This window comes from Candoia aspera, chromosome 14 (genome assembly GCF_035149785.1).
Source record: "Candoia aspera isolate rCanAsp1 chromosome 14, rCanAsp1.hap2, whole genome shotgun sequence".
NCBI classification, from domain to species: Eukaryota; Metazoa; Chordata; class Lepidosauria; order Squamata; family Boidae; genus Candoia; species Candoia aspera.
Genome location: NC_086166.1, coordinates 1,321,152 through 1,335,439, shown reverse-complemented (window position 1 = coordinate 1,335,439; position 14,288 = coordinate 1,321,152). Strand labels below are relative to the sequence as shown.

Genomic DNA, 14,288 nt, shown 5'->3' with positions numbered 1-14,288 from the left:
AAAATGCTGCCTGCGTTATTTTCCAGACCCGGGCAAGGCTCCAACTCTGCCTGGTTGTTTGCAAACAGGAGGGTGTTGATCCTCCTCTGTTGGTGTCAAGGGCTTGCAAGCTGGGGAGGGTCTCTCCGGAAGGAGATGGGAACAGTTGACTGTGGAGACTCACAGCTCCCTGGGAGGGCCCAGGAAGTGGCCCAGACTTTCTCACGTTGTTTCTGCCCCCCAGTACATGGGTGCATTCCAGGTCCCTTCTGTGAAACTTGCCATCTTGTGGGACTGAGGAACTGTGCCTTCTCTATCATGGCCCGCACCCTCAACCCCCAGAGATATCGATGACATCCTCTCTTCTGGGGTTCCCCAAAGCCCTTGGAACAGGGTTTCTCAACCTTGACCACTTTCAGATGGGTGGACGTCAGCTCCCAGAATTCCCCAGCCATCTGGCTTTGGTTTCAGGCCTGGGATTATGGGTTTTGGTGTGGGGGCATGCTGCTTTAAACACAATGATTTAATTATTGTTTTTAGTCTGGTGTGTCTTGTTTCATTTTGTTTATGTTTTTAATTGTTTTAATTACCGTTATATTTTGTAAGCTGCCCAGAGGCCACTGGAATGGGCGGCTGTATTAAATAATAATAATGATAATAATAATACCAGTTGTGATTGGAGCCCTTGGAGCAATACCTAAAGGACTCCCTCAAGATTTGGAAATTCTGAATTTATTGGCCCTGAATACCCCGATCTTACCAAAAAACAAAACAAAACACCCTGCTTGGAATGGCTTATATTCTCAGACACTACCTTAATAATTCTCAGGTCTTTGGTTAGGACTTGAATTATTAAGTTTCCAGCAGTTTTAGACTGTGAATCTAATTGTAAATTACCAATAACAACAACAACATCCTGTTCATAACATGCCTGATATAATAGTTATTGAAAAGAAGAAAGTCTGGTTCATTGAAGTTGCTATGCGGGGTGATGCTAGGATTGAGGGAAAACAACTGGAAAATATTACGAAATACCGGACCTTGCATATCGCAGTTGAACACCAATGGAAAAAGAAATCCGTTGTTCTACCAGTTGTGACTGCAGCCCTCGGAGCAATACCTACAGGATTCTCTTAATATTTGGAAATACTGAATTTATCAGCCTTGAACATCCTAACTTTACAAAAAAAAATCCTGCTTGGAACTGCCTATATTCTTAGACGCTACCTTAATAATTCTTAGGCCCTTGGTTAGGACTCGAATAATTAAGTGTCCGCCAGTCTTAGACTGTGAATCTTACTGTAGATTACCCCATCATCATCATCATCATCATATTTGGGTTGCAATTTTCCTGGGGAAGCTGGGGCCAAGTTTTCTGTCTCCCCTTCCTTTCTTCCTCTGATGCCACCTCACCCCGTTTCTCTCCATGTTGGGAGAGAAGGGCAGGAAAGCAAGACCTTTGCCTGTGATGGGTCCCGGGCCTCGGCTCATGCTCAGAGACCCTCTGCTTGTGGAGCTGTGGATGTGCCCGGCCTTTCCTGGGATGGGAATGGAAGGCTGGGGGGCTTTCCTTGGTGTGAACGTCCGTGGCCGCGTTGGAATCCTACGGAAGTTGGCCTTGCCATGAATGGTTAATCACGTACTGCATAATGTAATAGCAGCTAGTGAGTCCCAATTAGTATTATGACTTATGCCAGTTAATTTTCAGGAGGAGTCTGGTAGATCCTTTTCAGACTAATTTGTTTTATGAAAAGGCACAAGCCTTCGTGAGCTATGGTTGGCTTCGTCAGATGCTGCAGCCCCTCCGTGTATGATGAAGCGAGACATCGCTGGCTTGTTTATTTATGTACCTAGGTTTAAAAACCCCCGGCTCCCAAAGACAAGGTGCTTTACATAATAAACAAGCCGGAATAATGAAAAAGAAACAAATTATATGGATCCGGAGAGATTGTATATGACAGAACAAAATCAGACCAACAAGGTTTTACAGGGGTTCACCCACCGCCCTGTTCCAAGGCCAGGGAAAATAGCCAATATTTTAACACCTTAGCCCAGTGTTTCTCAACCTTAGCAACTTTAAGATGGGTGGACTTCAACTCCCAGAATTCCCTAGCCAGCTGTGCTGGCTGGGGAATTCTGGGAGTTGAAGTCCACCCATCTTAAAGTTGCTAAGGTTGAGAAACACTGCCTTAGCCTTTAGTTCACCAAAGCTGGTGTCTTTGAATAACACTTGCTAGCTGGAGAGAGTGCTACCAGACTTATTCTGATTTGGGGATTCCACAGACTACCTTGGCTGTCCTACAATTTTAGTTAAAAGTAATGCCCCCCCCCATCATGCTGTTACTGTTCTGTGCTTTTAATTTTAGTTAAAAGTAATGCCCCTTTGGCTATGGAAAGCTACATTTCAGCTATCTTCAGTGGAGGGTTCCAAGTTAGGAACAATGCAGATAGAAAAGGTAACTTTTAAAAAAAGTTTGAGTTGGGTGCCAGCGGGTTTCAAGGGCCTGCTGAAAGTGTAATATCGGCAAGAAAGGCAAATCTTAGTTAATAATCTGAGAAGTGGGAGCTGGTGATCAGTGGAGGCAGGAGGACGTTTTAGACAGGAATTAGAGCATCTATTCATTGGGAGGGGGCCAAGCTTGGTGGTTTAGCCAAACCTTTCAAGGAATGAGTTGGGGGATGGGTTTTGGGAGGGTAGAGAAAGGATCACAAACATAATCCAGGAGTGAGGACCTTTTCCCTGTCAAGAACTGGCATTTCTTAGAAATAATTTATAAATGGCAGCAGAGCCCAGCTCAGAACGGGACCCTTCTCTATCTCCCTCCCTCCTTTGTTTGCTTTGAAGGCACATTTTTCAGGGTCTGAATTGGTTGCTTTGGCACTTGGACTCTCCCTTGTGATTTAGCTGTTCGCTTGAACTGGGTTTCAGTCAGGGGTGGGTGAATTCCAAGAGGACCAGAAGATTGTTGTTGGTAATAGGCAAGAGGGGAGAAAGAAGTCCTGAGGGGGGATGTTTTAAGGAGGGTGAAGCAGGAAGAAAAGCAACCCAGTGGGAGCTGGAAGGAAGAGGAGATGAGTCTGGAGGTTGGATAAAGGTTGGATGAAGGAGACCAGGAACTCTTTCTCCACCTTGGGGCGTTGTGTCTCCAGTTTGCACCTTCCTGTGCCTTGCATGGAAATGCCTTTGGTGGTGCTGCATCCCATGTATCCAATGCCTGCGAGTTTGGCCTCCAGATCTTGGGAGCAGGAGGGCCTTACCCACGTGTAGCCTATCGCTAGAGGCCCAGTAAGCGGAAGGTTCCCCCTGTTTGTGTGGATTTCAGATGCTGTTGGGTGTGTTGATCCAGAAGAATGCACCCAAGTCTGTGGAGCAGAAGTTGGATGCGCCAACATCGCCTATCCCAAACTGGTGATGGAACTCATGCCTAGCGGTAAGTGAAGATGAGATGGCGTCACTCAGGTCTTGTCAGGGCCAGCCTCTCTTCGCAATAAGACACAGACTCACTTAATGGGTATTAAGGATTTCTGGTTTATTGGAATGATAGCTGACAGATCGAAAAACGGGAACGGGGTAGGTAGTGTGGGGGTGCCCCTTTTATACCCTCCTGTATTGCCCCGGGCTTCCCCACCCCTCAATGCCCCGATCCCTCTTGATGGGATCCTTGATGGCTGCGTGGGCGTTTTCCCCGGTGTCCTCTTTGTCTTCCTGCAACGGTTGAGTTCTCCGGGGCACCATGTGCTCCTTATCTTCACCCCTCTGACGTCCCTCTTTTCAGGTGTTGATGGGATCATGGGTGTGGGTGTCTTTGGGTGCTTGTTTTAATCCCTGATTGGATTATCTTCTTCCCCCTTTTCCTTAATGATCATGATCCACGTTGTGAGGCTCTTTGTGCCTTGCAACGAGGTCATGACATGCTGCCCCCCCAAAGATGTTCTATGGTGCTGGTTTCTCTGGGTATGCCTCATGGAACTGTCTTGTTAGTTGTCTAGCCATGACGTGTCGTGCCTGGACCCACTCTGGGTGTGAGAAATGTTTCCATCTCACGAGGTATTGGAGTGTTCCTCTTTGCTTTCTTGAGTCCAGTATTTCTTTTACTTCAAAATGTTGTTGGTTGTCTATCATTATGGGTGGGGGTGGAGGTTCTTCCGTATGCCATTTGGATGTGCTCGTTGGTTTCAGTAGTGCACAGTGAAACACTGGGTGGACCCGTCTCAAATTGTAAGGCAGTTCCAATTTGAACGTAACTGGGTTGATTACCTGTATGATTTTAAAAGGTCCGATGAATTTCGGTGCCAATTTCTTCGAGGGTTGCGAGGTCTTTATGAACTTAGTGGAGAGGTAGACCCTATCTCCCACTTTGTAGTTCGGTGCCTCCGCCCTGTGGTTGTCCGCATATTTTTTGTACGTTGTTTGTGCGTCTGCTAGGGCCGTTTGAATGATAGGCCAGGTTGTTGCCAGCTGTGCCGCCCAATCGTCTGGTGAGCAGGGCAGGGTTTCAGGTTGCGGCAATTCTGGTATCGGTACAAAGTCCCTTCCATAGACCACCTTAAAAGGGGTGTGGCCAGTGCTCTGGTGTACCGCGTTATTATAGGCCACCTCTGCAAAAGGTAGTAGGTCTACCCAGTTGTCCTGTTGATAATTTATGAATGCCCTCAGGAACTGTTCAAGTGTTGAGTTTAGGATCTCTGTTGATCCGTCTGTGTTTGGATGCCACGCAGTGGACAGTGCTTGCTTGGTTCCGATTAGTTTTAAAAATTCCCGCCAAAACTTTGACGTGAATTGTGTTCCTCTGTCGGTCACCAACCTGTAGGGGGCGCCGTGGATCCTGTATATGTGTGTTAGGAATAAACGTGCCAGCTGCTGTGCGGAGGGGATGGTTGCGCACGGGATGAAGTGTGCTTGTTTCGAGAAATAGTCTTTTACCACCCATATCACAGTTTTTCTTTGGCTGGGTGGGAGGTCCACAATGAAATCCATGGAAATTTCTTCCCATGGCCGGGAGGGGCTGGCTACCGCCTGTAGCAGCCCGTGGGGTTTCCCTCCTTTACGTTTGGTGGTGGCACATATGGGGCAGTTGCCTACGTAGTCTTTTACGTCCTTTCTGAGGTTTGGCCACCAAAATTGCCTCCTCGTTAGGTGGAGGGTTTTTACAAACCCAAAATGCCCTGCAGATTTGTCATCGTGCGCTCTGTGTAAGATTTCCCCCCGCAGTGATTCGGGCACGTACAAGGCTTTCTCTTTCCAGGCGATGTTGTCTTTGAAAGATACATGTTGTTGGTTATTCTGCAACCATGTATCTTGCTGTAGTGCTTGTGTGAGTCTTTGTTGCCAGTTCGGTGAAATTGAGCGTCGGCTCCGATCGCTCCCCGCCGTTCGTGCTGGCGTGCGCTGATTCCTTGTCTGGCTCCGCGTGACAGCTGGGCAGCCGAGCTGTTTCTCGGTCCATACTGTTCCTACGATGTCGGAGGCTTGCGTGTCGTCCTGTGGCCGTCGGGAAAGGGCGTCTGCCAAGAAGTTTTTCTTGCCCGGTATGAATTTCAGCGTGAAATTGAACCGGCTGAAAAACTGAGCCCATCGCACCTGCTTCGGGCTGAGTCGTTTTGGTGTGCTGAGTGCCTCCAGGTTCTTGTGGTCCGTCCAGACCTCGAAGGGGCAGGAGGCCCCCTCCAGCAGGTGTCGCCACGTTTCCAAGGCTGTCTTCACTGCAAACGCCTCCTTTTCCCATACGTGCCATCTCCGCTCCGTTTCGGAGAATTTGCGGGAAAGGTAGGCGCAGGGCTTTAGGTGGTTGTCGGAGTCCTTTTGGAGCAGGATGGCTCCGATGGAAAAGTCGGAGGCATCTGCCTGCACCACAAAAGGCTTGGTGGGGTCGGGGTGTTGTAACACTGGCTCAGCTGTGAAGAGGGTTTTCAGTCTCTCGAAAGCCGTTTGACAGTCAGCTGTCCAATTCAGTAGCGCCCCCGGGTTCCTCGATTTGCGCGTGTCCCCCAAGCCCTTAGTCTTTAGCAGGTTAGTTAGGGGCAATATAGTCTCTGCCAGCCTGGGCGTGAACCCCCTGTAGAAATTAGTGAATCCCAGGAGGCTTTGCAGCTGTCTCCTCGTGCGTGGGCGTTCCCACGCCAGGATGGCTTGGACCTTGCTGGGGTCCATTTCTATCCCTTTAGCAGAAATCCTATACCCTAGGTAGTCAATTTGTTTTTTGTGAAACTCGCACTTGGAGAGCTTTACAAACAGCTCTGCCTTGCGAAGTTTCTTGAGCACGTCTTTTACCAAGCGTTCGTGCTCACGTTCTGTTTCTGTGTAGATCAATACATCATCCAGGTAAACCAAAACCCCCTTAAAAAGGTGGTCACGCAGGACCTCATTAATTAACTGCATGAATACCCCCGGTGCTCCTGCCAATCCGAATGGGAGTACTTTATATTGAAACGCCCCCAATGGGCAATTGAAAGCAGTCTTCCACTCATCCCCCTCCCGTATCCGTATGCGGTAATAGGCTTCCCTTATGTCCAGTTTGGAGAATACCTTACCCTTTACCAAGTGGGACAAAATGTCCTTTATTAAGGGTAAGGGGTATTTATTTGAAATGCTTGCTGCGTTTAATCCGCGGTAGTCTGTACAGAGCCGCAATGCCCCGTCCTTTTTCTCGCGAAAGAGGACTGGCGCTCCCACTGGAGAGTTTGCTGGCTCGATAAAACCTCTCGCCAGGTTTTTGTCTATGAAGTCCCTTAATGCAGCTAGCTCTCGCTGGGTCATAGCATATATTTTTGGTTTGGGTAGGGGTACCCCCGGGACCAGTTCAATGGTGCAGTCCGTCTTTCTGTGGGGGGGGAGTTTGTCCGCCTCTTTCTCACCGAAAACGTCGGCGAAATCCCCGTATTTGGTCGGCAGTCCCTCTGGCAGTGCTGTCTCTCTGTGTTCCACAGTCGTCGTCGCCCCCCCCATGGCTGCTCGGGGAACCCTGTTCCCTGAAGGTGCTTGGTAACGCCCGTCAGCAAACTTAATCTCTCTGGTTCTCCAGTTGATGACTGGGTTTTGCTGCACGAGCCATGGGATCCCCAGTATGAGTCGGGGTTGCCCCACCGGTGCCACGATGAAAGCCAATTTTTCCTCGTGGCTGCCGAGCCGTAGCGCGGTTTCTCCGGTGTATTGGGTGACCGGGCCCCCTCCCGCTGCAGATCCATCGAGCTGCGAGAACACCAGGTGGTGCTGAAGTGGATAGCAGCGGAGGTCGAGTGCGGCTGCCAGGTCAGGGTGCATGAGGCTTTTGGAGCAACCCGAATCAATGAGTGCCCAGACCTTTTCGGTTTTATTTCTATGGGTGAGGGTGACACGGACGTAGAGGGTGGGGCATTCCTCACTCACCCCTTTGTCGAAGCGCCTGTCAGTGTCCTCCACCTGTCCTTCGGCGCCCCTTAGGCCAGGTGGTTGTCGTTTCCCACCGCCTCATCGGGGTTGCTTTCCTCCTCCTCTGAACTGTAGGGGCCGTGTCTGCGTCGGTACTCCCCCTTTGCTGCTGGTCGCTTTCTTGGCGCTGGGGTTGGTGCTGTTTGTGCCCTCCTTGGGCTCTCTCTGGGCGTCGTTTTGGGGCATGCGGCTGCTTTGTGATCTTCCCTGCCGCACGTGAAGCATTGCCCTTTTGCGAAGCGTCTGTCCCGTTCTTCCTTCCAAGGTTGGGGTCTCGCCCTCACCTGCCTTGCGTTGGTGCGTGGGGGTCTCACTGTCTCCATCTGTTGCGTTTCCCTCCTTGCGTGGAGGAACGTGTCGTGGGCGTTCTCCGCTTCCGCTGCCAGCTGGATCCACCCCGTGAGGGAGCTGGGGTTGTCGCGGCCAAGTGCCCACCGGAGGACATTTAAGTTGAGTCCATGTTTGAACTTCTCAATCAGTGTCGATTGAGACCAAGTGTCCACTTTTCCGGCTAGGGCTTGGAACTCCATGGCATACTCAGCCACGGAGCGCGGGCTTTGTTTAAGTGTCTCTAGCGCCCTTTTTGCCTTTTCTTGCTCCAGGGGGTCCCTGAAGTGCCTTTCTAGTGCCTGCAGGAATTCAGTGCTGTCCTGCAGCGCCCGGGCGCCTGATTGGCACAATTGGACGTACCAATCGGCGGCCCGTCCTTTTAATTTTATGGCCAGGGCATTGATTTTGCCCCGCTCAGTTCTGAAGCAGGGACCCCATTCTTCGAGGTAGTACCTCGCGTTAGTCAAAAAGAAGGAGAGTTTCGAGGGGTCCCCATCGAACTTTATGCCAAAGTCTTTGGCGGGTGTCCTGGTCTGGCTCCTGGCCCCCTCTGCGTCGTGCCTCGGGCTCTGCAGGAGCTGCTGCGGGTCGGGGTGTCTCCGGTTCTCTTGCGGCATTGGTGCCTCTCTCTGGGGCTCCTCGCAAGGTCGTCGTCCCATCGCTCGGGGGGGAGGGCGGGGTGTTCTCCCTCGGTCGGGCTCCTGGATCCAGGCTCCGCCGTCGCCGTCGCCGCCCGCCGGGTCGTCCCTCCGCCTCTCAGCCTGGCGCATCTCCCGTCGTGGGGTGGGCTCCTGGGGCCGGACGCCGCCGCCGCCGAGGTTGTCCCGCCGTCTCACGTCCGGGCGCGCCTCCGCTCGTTGGGTGGCCTCCTGGGGTCGGGTCCCGCCGTGGTCGCCGCCGTCCGCTGGGTCTCCGCCCCGTCTCGCCTCCCGGTGCGCCTCAGGTCGTCGGTTGGGCTCCTTGGGTCGGGTTCCGCCGTCACCGCCGCCCCGCTCGCCCTGCCTCCTTTCGACCGGGGGTGCCTCTGCGCCGCCTCCGTCGCAGAGTCCCTGTGCCGCCGTCAGCTGTTGGAGCATCTGCCGCACCGCCTGCATCCCTTCCTCCAACGCGTCGAGCCTCTCCGCCGTCCCCGGCTTCCCGCCGAGGTTTTCGCCGCTCCGCTCGCCCTCGCCGTTGGCCGTGGTAGAGGACGGATCGTCCCTCGATCCCGCCGCGGTGCCAGGCGCGCCCTCGCCTTCGAGCGCCCAGGGTGGCGGTTCGTCTCGCGCTTCCTCCGGGGTTGCCTGTAGGCTTGGAGAGGGTCCCCTCGTCTCGCCCCCGGTGCCTCGCGGGCTCCGGGGCGCCGGGGTGGGTCCCTCCCCCGCTGCTTCCCCCCAGCTGGGTCCCATACTTACCGGGGCGTTGCATCGCCCGGACCTCAGCTGCATCCCGCCCTGCGAGAGCGGGGCTTCGTCGCCGGGCGCCGAAGGGTTGCGCGTCCTCGGTTCCTGGTTCTCCATGCCTGGCTGGGTCCCTCACAAACGTGTTGGATAGGTACCAGGTGGAAAAAAATTTTTTGCGGTTCCCGTTTTTATGTCAGGGCCAGCCTCTCTTCGCAATAAGACACAGACTCACTTAATGGGTATTAAGGATTTCTGGTTTATTGGAATGATAGCTGACAGATCGAAAAACGGGAACGGGGTAGGTAGTGTGGGGGTGCCCCTTTTATACCCTCCTGTATTGCCCCGGGCTTCCCCACCCCTCAATGCCCCGATCCCTCTTGATGGGATCCTTGATGGCTGCGTGGGCGTTTTCCCCGGTGTCCTCTTTGTCTTCCTGCAACGGTTGAGTTCTCCGGGGCACCATGTGCTCCTTATCTTCACCCCTCTGACGTCCCTCTTTTCAGGTGTTGATGGGATCATGGGTGTGGGTGTCTTTGGGTGCTTGTTTTAATCCCTGATTGGATTATCTTCTTCCCCCTTTTCCTTAATGATCATGATCCACGTTGTGAGGCTCTTTGTGCCTTGCAACGAGGTCATGACAGGTCTGTACAAACAGCTTCATATTGCTGGTCTGTCCTTGGCAAGTGATCCGTCACCTCCTCCTCCTCCTCCTCCTCCTCCTCCTGTTTCAGTTTTCTGGAAAAAGCAAAGCACATCTACAATTAACTTCCCCAAGAAAGGCTTATTTAAAACAAAAGCAATAATATTTATCTAATAGTAAATTCCATGTAAGTGTAGAGTAATGCAGCATATCTAATGGAGGACTTAATGTGCCTACCTTTTGCTACAAACGGGATTATGATGCTCACAAGTCTTCCAGTAGTCTGTTTTTCAGGGAAGATGGTGAGACTGTTCTGCACGGCTGGCTCAGTTGAAAGGGAGATGCTGCCCCATCTGTTAGGAGACTTGATGAGGAGGGAAGGTGCCACCTAGCGAGGCAGAGGGCTTGGGACCCTGTGAGTCGGCCTTGGAGCCCTCCCCAAACAAGGCAGGACGATGGTGGTGGGAGTGAAAGCTTTGTGTCTCAGAAGAGATAAAGTCTCTGTTGCATGTGAGCTTCAGTTTGCCAGCCCAGCATTGATCCTATTGGGCAAGTTGCTCTCTTACGAGGATGTGCCAGCCTTGAAAAATAGAACTGAATTCTTTCTGGGAGGAATTTAAAGAAATGGAGAAAGTGATTAAAGGTATTCTTTCAGGACACCATTTGGTCAGTCTAGTCCGTGGCCTTGCGTTGTTTATAGGATAGTTTAGCTGCTGCTGGTGGTCAGTTCCTTGGAACTGGAGGGAAGGTGGTACATCCCACCATGAGAACCTGGAGAATTCCCATCCTAGAGCTGAATTGGGCTCCCCAACTTATTTGTTGCGTTTAACACCATCTCACCTTTCCACAACCTCCCAGGTCTGTGGGGGTTAATGGTGGCTGCTATAATGGCTGCCCTCGTGTCACCCCTGACGTCCATCTTCAATCGCAGCGGTGCCCTCTTCGCCATGGACATCTGGAGGAAGGTCTGGCAGGAGGCCAGTGAGAAGGAGCTGCTGCTGGTCGGAAGGTGGAGGCAATGTGCTATAGGGTGATTTCAGTCCGGGCACTGGAGAAAGAGGGATCCAAAATCCTGCTAGGTCTGCTGTCCCATATTATGTAGCTAAACCAGCACTACCTACTTTAGGAGAGGAAGAAGATGTTAAACATTTGCAGAAGTTTGGAAGAATGTCGATGGATGTTGGAGGGTCTGCAGCAGCCCAGTGAGGGCTGAGCAAGCCAGAAATCCATGAATGTTGGCTAGCTGTTGGAGGAGGGAGAAAACGGGGAACTGTAAGTGAGGAATGTAATTCATCTCCAGCTTGGAAGATCAGGGTTCAGTACCTGGGATAAAGTTGAGGGAGGTTGAAGAGTCAAAGGCATCCTCAGTGGAATGCTGAAGAGACAAGCCATGGTTCAGCTGCCGTACCAAAAACGGTGGTTTTTAAAATCCGGGGTTAAAGCCACAGTGGTTCAGCCTGATCACATTGGGAAAAGAGGGAGTGCCAGAATCTTGAGGTGTGAATGTGGTTCTTCCAAAAACATACTTGATGATTGTGATCTCCAGTCTGCCACCAAATTGGGCAAAACTATTCTAGAGACTTCAGTGCCAAGTAGGAACCGAGAACGGTATCCCTTTCTCAGTCTCCCGAGTAATTTTCCACTCTCACCCGCAACTCAGTTTATCTTCCTGTACAATGGGCTTAACAATCTCAGATCTCACAAGCATCTGCTGACTTCAGCTACTGAGCTTGTTTATGTGGTACAGCAAGAGCTCCAGTGACAATTGTCTGAACGGCACACCATCATCGTCATAATTAATCACCGAGCGATGCCCCATTTTATGGGCTTGTCCCGGGGAGCCGTGCGTGGCCGGCTCCAGCTCGGTGAAGCAAAACCGCCAACGTTGTTGCTGTCATCCTTTGGAATTTACCACACTGCAAAATTGCTACAAAATTACCACACTATTATAAGAGTGTGTTTGTGTGTCTAGCAATGTATCGCTGGGTCTCTAAAAAAACAATCTGCAAGTTTCTGTTGGGTGGCTTGGAGGAAATGCTTAAACTCACCACAGGCGATTGCTCTTCATCGCCACTCTGTAAATTGGCCTTAGAACCATCTCAGGCCGTGTGAATCGGACGATGCGGGACAGCAGACATCCAGAATGCCTTGAAGCAACTGTAAGCTTTCTTTCCCGGTAACGTTGCGAGATCTTTCAGATTTCTTGTGTTTATCTCAGTTGAAGTAGCTAAGAATACAAGCCAAGAAGGTTATTAACGTTAAGCAGAAAAACGGAGTGCCAATTTTTCCAGTTAAAGTGAGCTCCCTGTTTCGAATGTGACCATAGAGTAGGGCTTATGCAGGAGATATTATTTTCCTAGCTGGCTTTTCCCATTTGCAACAAGGGCATAATCATATGGTCTACTTTCTCCTCCTTGTTGGCTCATTTGTGCCCAGCATGGCTGGGCCCTTGGATGTTTTACAGGGCAAACAGTCCTGTCATGTCACATGTCACTTCAAGCAGCAGATCGGACTCTCCCCAGTTGGGCCTGGATTGTGCTTGGCAAGGCTTGGCGCTCCGAACTTAATTGTTTTCCTCTTTTATCTCTGTGGCTCACCACTTTCCTTGTGATGTGATGTGAAGAGAGATCGAGAGAAATGCCAATGGGGTGCAACTTTGCAATAGAAAGTAACTTGCAGGAAGGGTACGCCCATGTTTTAACCTAATTCTTTGGTGATTTCACAATGTTTAATTTGGCAGATAGAGATGGTTGATGTTTTCTTGAAGTTGCTGGCCTTCCTCTCTGCCGGTAGACACAGGAATTTCAATATGATGCCCCTTCGCTTCTGAAAGGGGATTTCCAGAGACACTGGCAGAACCTGGGTTAAGATGAGTCAGGAGCATCATTTGCACTTCTGTTCTCTGGCATCCTGCTTCACCCATCTGGGAAACTGGGTGATTTCCATTGGGGAAGCGATTGCAGTACAGGTAGTCCTCGACTTACAACCACAACTGGGACTGGAACTTCTGTTGCTAAGCGAGGCGGTAGCTGTGAGTCATGCCCGATTTTACGACCTTCTTTACCACAGCCATAAAGTGAATCTCATGGCCATTAAGCGAATTCGGCTTCCCCCATTGACTTTGTTTGTCAGAAGCCAGCTGGGAAGGTCGCAAATGGCAATCACGTGACCTCAGGACGCTGCAACTGTAATAAATACATGCTGGCAGCCAAACGCCTGAATTTTGATCATGTGACTGCAGGGATGCTGCGATGGTCATAAGTGCGAGGACCAGTCACAAGTCACTTTTCCGAGCACCATCGTAACTTCGAATGGTCATAACTCGAGGACTACCTGAATGACTTAATAGAGAGATGGATCGGTTGGGGCAAAAGCGAAAATATATTAATGATTGTTGTGGCTTATCGGGGGCACACGCTTGCTGGGTTTAAAATATTCTCCACCTTTGGAATCCATGGCTTCATGAGGCGGCGAAGAGAGCAACAAGCAGCCTGTGGAAATTCTGCTGTCTCGTGCTCCGCTAGCCCAGCGTGACACGGTTTTGCCTTGGGCTACAATCCCCATCGTGCCCAGCCAGTGTGGTGGGGGATGGTGGATTTTGTTGTCTAACGGGGCCAGGCTGGGAAAAGCTGCTTCTGCATATCACCTTTGGCAGGTATCCGGGACGAGGCTCAGGGCCCGGACTGCTCACTTCTGCACACAAAGAGGGATGGCTGATTTTCAGGGGATGAGCTTCAAGCTGTGACGTGGGGACAGTGCCCCAGGTTGCCAGGGGGAAGAAGAAAACAACGCCAATTGGGGGGAAAAAAAACTTGTTTCGGCAGGCCTCATCTCCAGGTGACAAGAAAGCTCCAGTTTTCCTTATAAGGAAGTGGCATCTTTTATTCCCCCCCCCTCCTTCTCATCTCTTCCCTTTTGCCTACAATGTCGGTTGCGTAATCCTGCTGGGGAGTGACACACGCGAGGAAGGTGCGGGACGTGAACGGGCGAGTGAGTCATGCCAGGGCTGGATCGATGACCGGACTGACCGATGGACTGGCTGACTTATTTATTTATTTACTGCTCGCCTCTACAGGGCCCATCTCACACAAGGCTGTACTCTGGACGGCATACAGCAATTAAATAAAAACAGCAAATAAGTTTTAACATGTCGTTATAAAAAGATAAAAACAAGTATTTAAAGAAGACTATTAACAAACCATGTTTAAAATATACCAGCCCATGTGGACAGAGCAAGAATGTCAATCGTAGTAGAGCCATCTAAGAATGTCTCCCCTTCCCAAAGACCCCAGGACTGACTACTGTTGCCACGGGTCACTTCGCAGCCCCCGGTTACCCGTTCCATCTCCAGCTTCTCCTGGGGGGGACGAGGAGAGCGGCCAGAAGCAATGCTGGCCAACAGTGGCTGTCCCCGTCAAGGAGGACCCCTTGGGGTGGAGCCCTTCTTGGCACCCCATTGGTTCTGCTGGTGACCCTCCGGGGAGTGAGCTGGAGGAGAGGGAAGGGGGCACCGTCAGCACTTGGCAGCCTCCCATCTCAGAACCGGTTG

General features: G+C 51.3%; 1 protein-coding gene across 1 annotated transcript in view; it reads left to right on the top strand.

The window, feature by feature from the left end:
* Nucleotides 1–14,288, top strand: part of SLC5A10 (solute carrier family 5 member 10) — a 59,057-nt gene that overhangs the window by 39,249 nt on the left and 5,520 nt on the right. The window contains 2 exon segments of the mRNA XM_063315060.1: nucleotides 3,303–3,410; nucleotides 10,598–10,769. Of these exon segments, the coding sequence (XP_063171130.1) occupies nucleotides 3,303–3,410; nucleotides 10,598–10,769 (280 nt within the window).